The sequence below is a fragment of the Oncorhynchus masou genome, chromosome 6, assembly GCF_036934945.1.
Source record: "Oncorhynchus masou masou isolate Uvic2021 chromosome 6, UVic_Omas_1.1, whole genome shotgun sequence".
In the NCBI taxonomy this organism is placed as follows: Eukaryota; Metazoa; Chordata; class Actinopteri; order Salmoniformes; family Salmonidae; genus Oncorhynchus; species Oncorhynchus masou.
This window is the reverse complement of record NC_088217.1, coordinates 38,135,239-38,150,879: the sequence shown is the minus strand read 5'-3', so window position 1 is coordinate 38,150,879 and position 15,641 is coordinate 38,135,239. Positions and strand designations below refer to the sequence as shown.

At 42.0% G+C, this 15,641-nt stretch overlaps 1 protein-coding gene and 1 pseudogene across 1 annotated transcript; both read right to left on the bottom strand.

Moving 5' to 3' along the window:
* Positions 1-2,915: 2,915 nt before the first annotated feature.
* Positions 2,916-5,399, bottom strand: LOC135541602 (type-1 angiotensin II receptor-associated protein-like). Its single transcript, XM_064967911.1, has 4 exons — positions 5,282-5,399; positions 4,749-4,783; positions 3,370-3,478; positions 2,916-3,143 (listed from the first exon to the last, which is right to left on the bottom strand). The coding sequence occupies exons 1-4, from the start codon at positions 5,306-5,308 to the stop codon at positions 2,916-2,918; spliced, it is 399 nt and encodes a 132-aa protein (XP_064823983.1). The 5' UTR covers positions 5,309-5,399.
* A 5,606-nt stretch (positions 5,400-11,005) lies between these two features.
* Positions 11,006-15,641, bottom strand: part of LOC135542033 (draxin-B-like) — a 31,110-nt pseudogene continuing 26,474 nt past the window's right edge.

Here is a 15,641-nt window from a genome sequence, read left to right as displayed (position 1 = left end):
TTTTTCATGAGCATGGCCTTATTTCTATTACACCATATCGGATGACCGTCATTCATATTCCATTCATCCAGCTCAATGCAATCGATAGGCTACTACATGATACTCAAATTGTTGCGTGAGGTTGCTACAACCTAGCCTATGAATAAAAGTTTACAATGTAGGTTGAGAGAAATGTAGTAATCAAGGTGACAGACACTGACATATTCAATACCCCCTTGCACACTCTTGTCTGCATCAAGCTGACACACCAGTTGTGGACAGGTGTACAAAATCAAGCACACAGCCATGCAATATCAATAGACAAACATTGGCAGTAGAATGGCCTTACTGAAGAGCTCAGTGACTTTCAATGTGGCACCATCATAGGATGCCACCTTTCCAACAAGTCAGTTCAACACATTTCTGCCCTGGTCAACTATAAGTGCTGTTATTGTGAAGTGGAAATGTCTAGGAGCAACAACGTCTCAGCTGCGAAGTGGTAGGCCACACAAGCTCACAGAACAGGACAGAAGAGTGCTGAAGCCCGTAGTGTGTAAAAATGGTCTACTATTCGTCGGGAGCTTCATGAAATGAGTTTCCATTCCACGTGTCTGGCTGGAGTGGTGTAAGGCTCGCATTCATTGGACTCTGGAGCAGTGAAAACACGTTCTCTGGAGTAATGAATCACACTTCACCACCTGGCAGTCCGATGGACGAAGCTGAGTTTCGCGGATGCCCGGAGAACGCTTCCTGCCCAAATGCACAGTGCCAACTGTAAAGTTTGGTGGAGGAGGAATAATGGTCTGGGGCTGTTTTTCATTGTTCAAGCTAGGCACCTTAGTTCCAGTGAAGGGAATTCTTAATGCTACAGCATACAAATGACATTGTCAATGATTCTGTGCTTCCAACTTTGTGGCAACAGTTTGGGGAGGGCCATTTCCTGTTTCAGCATGACAATGGCCAATGTACAAAGCGAGGTCCATGCAAAAATGTTTTGTCGAGATTGCGTGGAAGAACTTGACTGGCCTGCTGCACAGAGCCCTGACCTCAACCCCATCGAACATCTTTGGGATGAATTGGAACGCCGACTGCGAGCCAGGCCTCATCGCCCAACATCAGTGCCCGAACTTACTAATGCTCGTGGCTGAATGGAAGCAAGTCCCCGCAGCAATGTTCCAACATCTAGTGGAAAGCCTTCCCAGAAGAGTGGAGGCTGTTATCGTAGCAAAAGGGGACAAACTCCATATTAATGCCCATGATTTTGGAATGAGATGTTCGAAGAGCAGGTGTCCACATACTTTTGTTCATGTAGCGTAGCTACTAGAACTAACACATTTGTAAACACACTACAATCATGCAATACAGTGTACAGCAAGAAGTTTATTAGTTACACAGGCAGGCCTGTGGCAATAATTGAATAAAACCAAAAGCTTACCTTGACTTGAAAGAGTTCCAGTGTTGGATAGCCTTAGCCAAACAGCTAGCATAGCATCCCTCGCCGTTTGAACCAAGTGTTTGAGTAGGCTAAACTAGCTAGCAGCATTCGCTAGCTAAGTGAATAAATATATATATATATATATAAACTAGCTTGTCTTTTCTCTTGCTTCTTCATTTTTGAAAATATATATTTTTTAAATGTATTTGTCCAAAACTGTTCAATGATTGTGCTTCGCTCTCTCTGAGTCAACTACTCACCACATTTTATGCACTGCAGTGCTAGCTAGCTATGTTTTCAGTACTAGATCCATTATCTGATCCTTTGATTGGGTGGACAACTCTTCAGTTCATGCTGCAAGAGCTCTGATTAGGTTGCAGGACGTCCTCCGGAAGTCGTCATAATTACAGTGCAAGTCTATGGAAGGGGTTGAGAACCATAAGCCTCCTAGGTTTTGTATTGACGTCAATGTACCCAGAGGACAAAAACTAGCTGTCCTCTGGCTACACCATGGCGCTACCCCAGAGAATGCTGTTGAGGCTACTGTAGACCTTCATTCCAAAACAGTGCATTTTAATCCATTATCTGGTGAGATGTACATATACTTAGTATAGTTTTACCTAAAAAGGCTAACTTTAATGTTTCATTACTTTTGTGGACATTCACTGAAGATCGTCCTCTGAGGAGCCTCCACTGATATACTGTACTTACACGTATCAGCGTTAAATGTTTTAATAGACACACACCTTGTTGCTTTGGTGTGTAGCACAGCAGGAGGCCACCTTGAACCCAGAGACCCCCCAAAGTCAAGCAATCAGAGAGCATCAAAAACAAACAGAGCCAACAAATCAACTGGTACTGTTCATATATGAATGGCTTTCAGGTGTGTCTTACTGGTCTACGGGACAACTTAAACTACATTCCTGTTCCAGTGAGGAGTGAGAACCATCTACAAAAACACCCAAGACTTATGTTGTGCTAAAATCTCAGAGCGACTCAGACCAACATAATGGGAGTTGATAAGGGAGCTGGTTGATTTCTGCCACTGCCATTATAGATACAACTGTCTAATTATATTTAATTTTATACTGTATTTGTTTGAATTGAGATCGGATTATTTTGCTAATCAATTATATTATGTAACCCAGCTGCAAAGGCATAGCTCTTCTCTAACTGGTCCACTAGTTAGTAGGTGTATCATGTGCATTTGTCTTGTGACTGTCTCTGTAACTCAATTAGCTTGACTCTGGTTTAATCTGCCTGTGCTCTACAATTCTCTCATGGCCAACGACATGAAACAACCCAGGCAAGAGCACAGCCTTGGATGGTATCTGACTGAAGCACATGCATTACACCCTGCTTTGGACTTTGTCGAGATCAGTTCAGGGTTAATCCTTTGTGTGAGACTAGTTATACAAACCTCCAAACCATATTTTTAACACTTGAAGCTACAGTAACTAGCTTTACTGTAAGCTAAAAGGTTCACACTTGCTGCCTCTACTCACACCAAGTCATACTCACCAAAGTTGAAGTTGTAATCTCCTCCGGGCTCTCTGTACATTTGGTAGATGAAGCAGGAGACAGGTTTGAGTAGCAGGCCCAGGATTGCCATGCCTGCACTGAAGCGGAATGTGTCCCGGTTCCTCTCAGATAGACCCTCAGGCAGCAGGTAGTAGATCCCAAAATGGATGATGTCTGTCAGTATCGTCACTGCAATACCAATCAGAAACTGGAAGAAAAACACAGATGGAAATACAAGACAAATATGTATTAGAGCCAGATGAGGTAGGATGATTCTTATTGATAGCATGTCTGGAACAGCAACACCAAGGAGTAGATATACTTCAAAACTAACACATAAGACTCCTCTGTCCAGGGCCCAATGAAATAGAATGGATAGAGTGACTCTACTGTTGGCTGTTGTCTCAGTACATGAGAAAGAGGCAGTGATTCACCATAAGTACAGCATCAATGGAGTCCCTCTGAGCGATGGCCCACACACCCAGAGCCAGGACACTGAAGTTACCCCAGGCATAAGAGGGGGGCAGCCAGGCCATACAACCCCTAGGAACCACACACACACACTTGCATATCCTTCCAAATGTTTTCAGTATACACTACCCAGCTAGCACAGTGGATCTGGGCCGATTCCGGCTGAGAGTCGGGCCACTCCGCCGACATCATGTGGCCCAAGTTTGGGCTGCCTTCGGCAGTATTACTTATGGCTAGGATGTGAGGATTGAGCTCAGGCCCATTCCGGTGTGAGTTGTCTGGCCGAAACATGTTACGTGGGGCTCAGGCCGATTGGGGCTACTCTCCGGCAGATGATTACACGGGCTGCTTTATATAATTAACATTTCATTATTTAATTGTATTTCTGTGATCCAAAAATTTAATTAACATTTAAATTAAATTCTTTAAGAGTTCTGTTTATGTAGTATTTTGATACTTTGTGCAGATTGATAAGCATTAAAAAGTGGCGCAGTGGTAGCGAGTGGCACCAGTGCCGAGTGGCACATCGGTCTAAGTGGAAACTGCGTTACTACAGATGCTGGTTTGATACCCGTGTCGGCTGCGACCGGGGGACCCATGAGCCGACGCACAATTGCCAGGCGCATGCACGCAGACACGGTCGGCTCTCCACCTTCGCCTCCCCAATGGGACAAGACAATTGGATGAGACGAAAAGGGGGTCATTTTTTAAATTAAAATTACTTTTATTTGTGGATGGGTCAAATTTGTATGTATAAAATGTATAATAGTAATATCTAAAATGACTTAAAATGGGGTAATGTTGTATGCATTTATTTCAAATTGCATTTGGCCGCTTCTGGGGGGATTCTGGTAAGATGCCGGCAAAGTCAGCTGAATTCCGGTAGACAAAAACAGTCCAATATACTTGGGTTGATTCTGGGCAGTCATTCATTTTGATTCCCGGGCCGAGTCCAACACCCGATTCCAGGTCGATTCAATCAGTTCTGCCCCCCCAGAAGAGGGCCGCTTCCTCATTGCTAGCTGCGCAGCGTCTCTAAAAGAGTAGGCATAAATATAATTATCCAGATTGACAATTTTAATTGACTAGAGGCAATGCATGTAGGTGAGAAATGGTCCATACAATGTAGGCCTGCAATTAAGGACAGCCTTGTGTGACTGACTAATTATATTAGGTTTTCATGCTGGGCATTATGTTTGTGCAGCCACCCATTGAGCAAACACAACACAAGTGAAGCATGCAGAGTAGACCACTTTCCTCAGTTGGAGAGGACAACAAGAGAAATTCCACAGATGTATGAAAAAGTTTAAAAAACCCTTGAGGAGCCAATCCATCCATTTACCAGACAGTCAGAAGCCAGTGCACCAGTACTATGGCCTGTGGGGACAATTATTTTTTAAATTCCATAATATTAAAACAGTTGTATTCCCAGTGAAAGGGAGTCTGCCTGCAGTCAACTCCACTTTGATTATTGCCTGACATTTCATTCAACGATCAGTAACTCACAATAAATAAAGAATTTGAATTGATTGGAAACATATAACCAGGGACTCAGCCATTTCAAATCCAAATCACGTTTTATTTTTCACATGCACCAAACACAAAGGGTGTAGACTTCATCATGAAATGCTTGCTTACCAGCTTTTCCCAACGATGTAGAGTAAAACAAATAAAAAAATAATAGTTACACTGAGGAGTAAAATGTCACGCATTATACAAGTGAGAATATTGTTACACTTGTTGCTATTTTGTACAATAACGGCATGGCTTGTCTTCCTGTAACATTGTGGACGATACAACGTAACTCTCGTGCAGATCGTTTTAGAACAGCGTAAATACAGTGAGCATTGTAAATATGTAAACAACTGACTTTACCTTGAGGTTTATGGCAGGAATTTCCATATTTTCAGGCCAATACGGATGTAGTTAGGCCCTCTTCGGTTTATGAGGATTTCATAAATAATTGTTAAACTTCACACTCAAAACTTCTCAATACCTCCTAACCGGGAAAGAAACACAACCCATGTGACAACAGCCTGACTGCTTTCACGTGATCCGTAATATCCGTCTCCACTCTTCACCTTATTTCATACTTGCAAAAAACACTTGAGCATCTGCCGTTGGTGGTCTTGGTCACCATTCTGTAAATCAATTATCATAAACATTAGACCATGTATTTATTGGAATGTGGGCAAACCTGTTCACATCCAAACACACAAACAATATTATAGGCATTCTGGTTGAACTGGTTAAGGTGGCCACTTTTCATACATGTCACATACACAAGTTGAATATCCTGCGGTCCAATAAGTCTATAGATGGCTGTTCCAGGAAGGATGACAAGTATTTCTGATGATTTTCTTCTCTGCTATTTTCCACCCATGTGTCTACTGTGGTTTGCACTTCCCTCTGCAGCAGTGGTGGAAAAAGTACCCAATTGTGATACTTGACAAAAAGTACAGATCCCTTAATAGAAAGTTACTCAAGTTAAAGTCAGCCATCAAAATACTTATTCAGTAAAAGTCTAAAAGTATTTAGTTCTAAATGCTACCGGTCAAATTTTTAGAACACCTACTCATTCAAGGATTTTTCTTTATTTTGACTATTTTCTACATTGTAGAATAATAGTGAAAACATCAAAACTATGAAATGACACATACGGAATCATGTAGTAACCAAAAAGGTGTTAAACAAATCAGTAAATGTTTTGTATTTGAGAGTCTTCAAAGTAGCCACCCTTGCCTTGATTACAGCTTTGCACACTCTTGGCATTATCTCAACCAGCTTCATGAGGTAGTCACCTGGAATGCATTTCAATTAACAGGTGTGCCTTATTAAAAGTTAATTTGTGGAATTTCTTTCCTTCTTAATGCGTTTGAGCCAATCATTTGTGTTGTGACAAGGTAGGGGTGGTATACAGAAGATAGCCCTATTTGGTAAAAGACCAAGTCCATATTATGGCAAGAACAGTTCAAATAAGCAAAGAGAAACAACAGTCCATCATTACTTTAAGACATGAAGGTCAGTCAATATGGAACATTTCAAGAACTTTTAATGTTTTTTCAAGTGCAGTCGCAAAAACCATCAAGCGCTATGATGAAACTGGCTCTCACGAAGACTGCCACAGGAATGGAAGACCCAGAGTTACCTCTGCTGCAGAGGATGAGTTCATTAGAGTTACCAGCCTCAGAAATTGCAGCCCAAATAAATGCTTCACAGAGTTCAAGTAACAGACACATCTCAACATTAACTGTTCAGGGAAGACTGTGTGAATCAGGATTCATGGTTGAATTGCTGCAAATAAACTCCTACTAAAGGACACCAATAAGAAGAAGAGAATTGCTTCGTCCAAGAAACACGACATTAGACATTAGACCGGTGGAAATTTGTCCTTTGGTCTGTAGTCCAAATTTGAGATTTTTGGTTCCAACTGCCGTGTCTTTGTGAGATGCGGTGTGGGTGAACGGATGATCTCTGCATCTGTATTTCCAACCGTAAAGCATGCAAGGATATGCCATCCCATCTGGTTTGCGCTGAATGGTACTATCATTTGTTTTTCAACTGGGCAATGACACACCAACACACCTCCAGGCTGCGTAAGGGCTATTTGACCAAGAAGGAGAGTGATGGAGTGCTGCATCAGATTATCTGGCCTCCACAATCCCCCACCTCAACCAAATTGAGATGGTTTGGGATGACTCGGGCAGCAGAGTGAAGGAAAAGCAGCCAACAAGTGCTCAGCATATGTGAGAACTCCTTCAAGACTATTGGAAAAGCATTACAGGTGAAGCTGATTGAGAGAATGCCAAGCGTGTGCAAATCTGTCATCAAGGCAAAGGGTGGCTATTTGAAGAATCTCAAATACAAAATATATTTTGATTCGCTTTACAATTCTTTGGTTACTTGCATGATTCCATATGTGTTTTTTCATAGTTTTGAGGTCTTCACTATTATTCTATGTATTCTACTATGTAGAAAATAGAAAAATAAAGAAAAACCCTTGAATGAGTAGGTGTTCTAAAACTTTTGACCAGTAGTGTACTTAAGTATCAAAAGTAAATGGAATTGCTCAAATATACTTAAGTATCAAAAGTAAAAGTATAAATCATTTCAAATTTATTATATTAAGCAAAGCAGATGGCATCATTTTCTTGTTTTAAAATTTTACAGATTGCCAGGGGCACACTCAAACACTCAGACATCATTTACAAATAACGCTTTTGTGTTTAGTGAGTCCGCCAGATCAGAGGCAGTAGGGATGCCCACATGTTCTCTTGATATGTGCGTGAATTGGACCATTTTTCTGTCCTGTAAATGTAAAAAAATTAACGAGTACTTTTGGAGTGAGGGAAAATAGATGGAGTAAAAATTACATTATTTTCTTTAGGAATGTAGTGAAGTGAGAGTAAAAGTAGTCAAAATAGTCAAGTAAAGTACAGTCGTGGCCAAAGGTTTTGAGAATGACATATATTAATTTCCACAAAGTTTGCTGCTTCAGTGTCTTTAGATATTTTTGTCAGATGTTACTATGGAATACTGAAGTATAATTACAAGCATTTTATAAGTGTCAAAGGCTTTTATTGACAATTACATGAAGTTGATGCAAAGAGTCAATATTTGCAGTGTTGACCCTTCTTTTTCAAGACCTCTGCAATTAACTTCTGGGTCACATCCTGACTGATGGCAGCCCATTCTTGCATAATCAATTCTTGGAGTTTGTCAGAATTTGTGGGTTTATGTTTGTCCCGCCGCTTAGTTATCCCCGAGCCACCTAGTTATCACTTTTGCCTTATGGCAAGGTGCTGGAAAAGGCATTGTTCATCACCAAACTGTTACTGGATGGTTGGGAGACGTTGCTCTTGGAGGATGTGTTGGTAAAATTCTTTATTCATGGCTGTGTTCTGAGGCAAAATTGTGAGTGAGCCCACTCCCTTGTCTGAGAAGCAACCCCACACATGAATGGTCTCAGGATGCTTTACTGTTGGCATGACACAGGACTGATGGTAGCGCTCACCTTGTCTTCTCAGGACAAGCTTTTTTCCGGATACCCCAAATCATCGGAAAGGGGATTCATCAGAGATAATGACTTTACCCCAGTCCTCAGTAGTCCAATCCCTGTAACTTTTGCAGAATATCTATTGTTTTTCCTGGAGAGAAGTGTCTTCTATGCTGCCCTTCTTGACACCAGGCCATCCTCCAAAAGTCTTCGCCTCACTGTGCATGCAGATGCACTCACACCTGCCTGCTGCCATTCCTGAGCAAGCTCTGTACTGCTGGTGCCCGATCCCGCAGCTGAATCAACTTTAGGAGACCGTCCTGGCGCTTGCTGGACTTTCTTGGGTGCCCTGAAGCCTTCTTCACAACAATTGAACCGCTCTCCTTGAAGTTCTTGATGATCTGATAAATGGTTGATTTTGGTGCAATCTTACTGGCAGCAATATCCTTGCCTGTGAAGCCCGTTTTGTGCAAAGCAATGATGACGGCACATGTTTTCATGCAGGTAACCATGCCTGACAGAGGAAGAACAATAATTCCAAGCACAACCCTCCTTTTGAAGCTTCCAGTCTGCTTTGCGAACTCAATCAGCATGACAGAGTGATCTCCAGCCTTGTCCTTGTCAACACTCACACCTGTGTTAACGAGAGAATCACTGACATGATGTCAGCTGGTCCTTTTGTGGCAGGGCTGAAATGCAGTGGAAATGTTTTGGGGGGATTCAGTTCATTTGCATGGCAAAGAGAGACTTTGTAATTAATTGCAATTCATCTGATCACTCTTCATAACATTCTGGATTATATGCAAATTGCCATCATACAAACTGAGGCAGCAGACTTTGTGAAAATTCATATTTGTGTCATTCTCAAAACTTTTGGCCACAAGTGTACAGATACCCCAAAAACTACTTAAGTAGTACTTTGAAGTATTTTTATTTAAGTACTTTACACCACTGCTCTAAAATTATGAGCTGACAATCATATTACATCTCTTATCATTTCCTCTTCAGACAGACATAAAACCTCTCTCACTGACTGAAGGGATCTGTCTAATAACATATATATATATATCCCGTGTTAAGAAAATACTGTCTGTCAGAACAGCATATGCTTCAGAGAATTGCTAATGTATCACATCTCTCTGTAACTCACCTTAAATGGTTGCTTAATGGACAGTTTGTCATGTTCCTTTGAAATCAAAACTCTAATGAAGATAAGAAACTTATCTTCATATATATATATATGTCACCCTGTTATGTACTGTATCTCTACAGGTGCACCTTTACTATTAAATCAATTATAATCAAAGTCTCAGTCAGTGTGTGAGCTAGGACTGTGATTTGTAGTAGTATAAATGAAACAGGATTTTTAACATTCATTGACTGTACATTCTAGTAGGCACATCTCATAGATTGAAGTGAAAGGCTTTCCAAATGTGGCCATGTATAGCCCACACTTTTATGATTGGCCGGATATCCTTGAGGGGACTTTGGAGGGGGTGGTGGTGTGTGTGACATATGGATCTATTAATTTGTGTTGTAATTTGTTTTTACGCTTGGGAGCCAAATCAATCACCAGAATGTAATAGAATTGGAAAACAAGTGACCATTTTTGTTGTCACCTCCTAATAGAGTGATAGACTGCACATACACAACAATACTCCTTTGAAGCATCTTCCCATACATTCCGTGTTAAAAAACAATTCCCCACTCCTGCTGTTTACAGGCTGTTTAACAGTCTAGGCAGGTCCCTAAGTGATGCCACCACTCCCTATGTATCCCGCCACCATCTGGCTGGGGGTGATTTATCATTTGACTGGCTGCTCTTTAAGTTCCAGCAGTGCACTCAGTAGCACTGCACTTTCTCTGAGGTTATTAATGAATACATCACAACCACTTTTTCCCCCCCAAGGCCGTGAATCAGTGAGAGCAAACTGGTGCTCCCAGTATCCTGATTGTTTGGGATGAAAAACAATTGCTACTCTGGCTGATCAAATATTGATACAGGTACAATCGTGTGGTGGGAGTGGGAGCGATTGTTTTACTCACCAATATACAATATACACTTGATGTCATTGATTTGACTTTCTTTACACTCTGTAGAGCAAGTCTTGAGAAAGAGAGAGAGGGTGAGAGAGAGTGAGAGGATTAGAGAGAGAGTGCGCATCTGTTCTCCTCCAGGGAACGCTGGGCCCTGACACACAGAATCCTACTCATAGCTGGGGGCATATACAGACTCAACCTCAGAGCTCCTGTGGCTCTTTGGAACCAACTATCACATCTGTCTCCACACAGAGTACTGAGAAGAATGACCCTTTCTGGTGTCACGGAGTATAACGTCTCATAAGACCCTGAGCTCAATGACTAAGCATGCTAAACACAGAGGCAGCATGATGATGATGATAAGAATCTTAAACAAGCCTGTCTCTGCCCTGCCTGTCCATGAAATGATCAAAGGACATGAACTCCCATTGCTATGGGCCATCTACAGGCCATGTATTATGTGAAACCCTGAAGGATGATGTAACACGAGGTCCTTGGCATTTGACAAAAAATGTATGCATCCATAAGATGAAGAAAACACTCAAGAAAACTCAGAACAACAATCAATGTACAAGAATTTAATCACATAAAATGAGGTTGAAAAAACACAATAGACACAGAGTTCTGTTTTAAGTATTGTATAAATAAAAGAAATATTAAAACATATAGAAGGAAACTCAAACATTTTTGCTTATCATAATAATTACCTTTAAAGAGTAGTGTGACAGAATCATTAGAAAAGCCATTGACAATCTATCCATTCTCAGAAAACACATTCATATGTTCAGGACACAGTTAATCAGACACTGCAGTGTTGTTGTTGTGTACATGTACGTGATTCTGTGGCACTGAAGTGAGGGAGACCAGATGAGTAGAATGAAAATTCTGAATTAACTATCACCAGACACTGTCTGTCTTTTATGTCAGAGAGAGTGGTCATGTTCAGTGTGTATCTGTGACCCCTCACATTGTGATGAAGGACCCCTGGTCTCTGTTGGCTGACTCTGGCACCACACAACGACCCCGTCGCCTGGTCACACGAAGCTTCCGGTGGAATTTGGCATAGCAACGGAACCCTGAGACAAATTAATAGGAACGTTGTCAGAGAATGGACAAGCAGGCTACTGACATCAGAAACTGAGCCCTATATGTCCTATGTATATAACCCCTTGGGTTGTGCCATGGCGGAGATCTTTGTGGGCAATACTCAGCCTTGTCTCAGGATGGTAGGTTGGTGGTTGAAGATATCCCTCTACTGGTGTGGGGGCTGTGCTTTGGCAAAGTGGGTGGGGTTATATCCTTCCTGTTTGGCCCTGTCCGGGGGTGTCCTCGGATGGGGCCACAGTGTCTCCTGACCCCTCCTGTCCCAGCCTCCAGTATTTACAGTATTTATGCTGCAGTAGTTTATGTGTCGGAGGGCTAGGGTCAGTTTGTTATATCTGGAGTGTGCATTCTCTAATTCTCTCCTTCTCTCTTTCTTTCTCTCTCTCGGAGGACCTGAGCCCCAAGACCATGCCCCAGGACTACCTGACATGATGACTCCTTGCTGTCCCCAGTCCACCTGGCCGTGCTGCTGCTCCAGTTTCAACTGTTCTGCCTTATTATTATTATTCGACCATGCTGGTCATTTATGAACATTTGAACATCTTGGCCATGTTCTGTTATAATCTCCACCCGGCACAGCCAGAAGAGGACTGGCCACCCCACATGTGCTCTCTCTAATTCTCTCTTTCTTTCTCTCTCTCGGAGGACCTGAGCCCTAGGACCATGCCCCAGGACAACCTGACATGATGACTCCTTGCTGTCCCCAGTCCATCTGGCCGTGCTGCTGCTCCAGTTTCAACTGTTCTGCCTTATTATTATTATTCGACCATGCTGGTCATTTATGAACATTTGAACATCTTGGCCATGTTTTGTTATAATCTCCACCCGGCACAGCCAGAAGAGGACTGGCCACCCCACATAGCCTGGTTCCTCTCTAGGTTTCTTCCTAGGTGTTGGCCTTTCTAGTTTTTCCTAGCCACCGTGCTTCTACACCTGCATTGCTTGCTGTTTGGGGTTTTAGGCTGGGTTTCTGTACAGCACTTTGCGATATCAGCTGATGTACGAAGGGCTATATAAATACATTTGATTTGATTTGATTTTGGTTGTGTTCTCACTTAAATTCTCTGATGCTCTGTGGCTTTGGCCTGTTACCTCGCTTACTCACCTTCCTCACACATACAGTCATCATAGCACTTGTTGTTGAGGCCGCGGTTGTGAAGCTTGCACTCGTGCTGTCTCAGGTCACAGCAGGATCCTATGGGTGGGGTAGAGGGAGAAACGTCAGGTTATTTGCGTAACCCCGGTTCTCTGATAATATGAGTGAAGTATCTCACTATAGGGACACATGAGAGCCAGTTTCATCATAGCGCTTGATGGTTTTTGCGACTGCACTTGCAGAAACTTTCCAAGTTCTTGAAAATTTCCGCATTGACTGACTTTCATGTCTTAAAGTAATGATGAACTGTTGTTTCTCTTTGCTTATTTGAGCTCTTTTTGCCATAACATGGACTTGGTCTTTTGCCAAATAGGGCTGTCTTCCGTATACCACACCTACCTTGTCACAACACAACTGACTGGCTCAAAGACATTCCACAAATTAACTTTGAAGAAGGCACACCTGTTAATTGAAATGCATTCCAGGTGAAGCTGGTTGAGATAATGCCAAGAGTGTGCAAAGCTATCATCAAGGCAAAGGGTGGCTACTTTGAAGACTCTCAAATACAAAACATTTACTGATTTGTTTAACACTTTTTTGGTTACTACATGATTCCATATGTGTTATTTCATAGTTTTGATGTCTTCACTATTATTTTACAATGTAACAAATAGTCAAAATAAAGAAAAACCCTGGAATGAGTAGGTGTGTCAACTTTTGACTGGTCCTGTATATATTTTTTTACAGAATTAACAATATTATTTACAGTATATAGATTGTAAACAGTAGTGGGCCGAGTGTCAAACCTTGGGGCACCTCTTTATGTAACTCAAGAAACTCAGATTTGACCACATCTACCTTGATGGCCTGAGGTCTGTCGTTGAGATAATTCTGAAACCATCGGCAAGCATCAATATCCAACCCTATAGAGGACAGCTTATTCATCAGAATAGCATGGTCTACAGTACCAAAAGCTTTTGACAAGTCTACAAACATGGTAGCACAATTCATTCTATCATCTAAGGCATTTGCAATATAATTTACAACAAGCATGGTAGCCATAGTGGTACTACATTTAGGTCTGAATCTGGATTGATTAACATAAAGAATACCATTTACAGATAGAAAATAACATAGCTGTTTGTTGACCAATGATTCTAGGATTTTTTGCAAGACAAGGGAGCCTAGAAATGGGTTGATAATTATCGAGATCATTACTATCCCGCCTTTATGAAGTGGCAGCACAAAAGCTGCTTTCCACATTTTTGCAATATTTCCTAATACTAAAATTAAATAAAAAATGTGTGTTACTGAGCAAGCAATGAGGGGTGCTGCATAGTTAAGCAAAGACGGGTCCATCTTGGTGTCAATAGCTAATCAGGCAGCAAGACGTTTCTGTGAGTTGCCAAGAAGAAAAACCAGGACCACCATTTCCCAAGTCGACTGATTCCATGGAGACTACTGAAAGCTGTATGTGGGAAGAACAGTCAACTAACTCGCCAAGACCAGTTTGACCACCATTTATTTCAAGTAAGACACAAGCTGAGATAAAATGCTGATTAAAACCATCACAAATCTTAACTTTCTGAGTAATGATGCAGGAGTCTAAAACTACTTGCTTAGAAAGGGCAGTAGAGGAATTACCCCACTTCAGTGAATGAACTGTTTTCCAGAATTTAGAGGGATCACTAACAGTCTGCCATAGAGCTAAGGAAGTATTTTGATTTGGACTGTTTAACCGAGGCAATGCACCTATTTCTCAACTACCAAAATAGCTGCTGATCAGCTAACAAGCCAGTTTGTCTTCGCCAGGCTTGATTTCTTACCAAGAGGAGGTCTGAGAGAACAGGAGAGCACCATGGATTAATTCGTTTTTTGACTCTGAGTTGCTTGAAAGGGGCATGCTTAGGGCTCCTGAGTGGTGCAGCGGTCAAAGGCACTGCATCTCAGTGCTTGAGGCGTCACTACAGACACCCTGGTTTGAATCCAGGCTGTATCACAACTGGACGTGATTGGGAGTATAGGGCGGCGCACAATTGGCTGGTGTTGGCCATCATTGAAAATAAGAATTTGTTCTTAACTGACTTGCCGAGTTAAATAAAAGGTTACATTTTTTAAACCAGTCAAAATGGATGAGAAAAATGAAAGTGCCAAAACAGGGTACTGGTATGCAGCTAGTAAAAAAAAGCCAATCAAATGTATTTATAAAGCCCTTTTAACACCAGCCGATGTCACAAAGTGCTATACAGGAACCCAGCCTAAAGCCCCAAACAGCAAGCAATGCAGATGTAGAAGCATGGTGGTTAGGAAAAACTCCCTTGAATGGCAGGAACCTAGGGAAAAAAACTTGAAAGGAACCAGGCTCTGAGGGGTGGCCAGTCCTCTTCTGGCTGTGTCGGGTGGAGATTATAACAGTACATGGCCAAGATGTTCATAGATGACCAGCAGGGTCAAATAATAATAATCACAGTGCTTGTACAGGGAGCAACAGGTCAGCAACTCAGGAGTAAATGTCTGTTGGCTTTTTATAGCCGATCATTCAGAGTTAGAGACAGTAGGTGCGGTAGAGTGAGAGAGTCGAAAACAGCAGGTCCAGGACAAGGTAGCACATCCGGTGAACAGGTCAGGGATCCATAACCACAGGCATAACAGTTGAAACTGGAGCAGCAGCACGACCAGGTGGACTGGGGACAGAAAGCAGTCATCATGCCAGGTGGTCCTGAGTCATGGTCCTAGGGCTCAGGTCCTCCGAGAGAATAGAAAGAGAAATATTAACATGGTCTATATTAATATACATCATAAAGGAACTTTTTAATATTTATCTTCACAATTATAGGAGGGTCAGTTTTCAATTTGGTATATCTAATACAAGCGATAGGGCAGTGGTCGCTAATATCACTTGCAAAAACACCACTAGCCAAATACTAATGGGGTCGGTTAGTCAGTATAAATTGTCCGGCGCCGACAGAGATGGCCGCCTCGCTTCGCGTTCCTAGGAA

Bases quoted from the DNA above. Each gene is read 5' to 3' on its own strand.
- LOC135541602 (XM_064967911.1), bottom strand. From the start codon at position 5,308: ATGGAAATTCCTGCCATAAACCTCAAG. The intron at 3,479-4,748 runs GTAAATGGATGG...TGTGGTTCCTAG, and splicing joins CACTGGCTTCTGACTGTCTG to GGGTTGTATGGCCTGGCTGC. The intron at 3,144-3,369 runs GTGAATCACTGC...TTTTTCTTCCAG, and splicing joins CCATTGATGCTGTACTTATG to TTTCTGATTGGTATTGCAGT.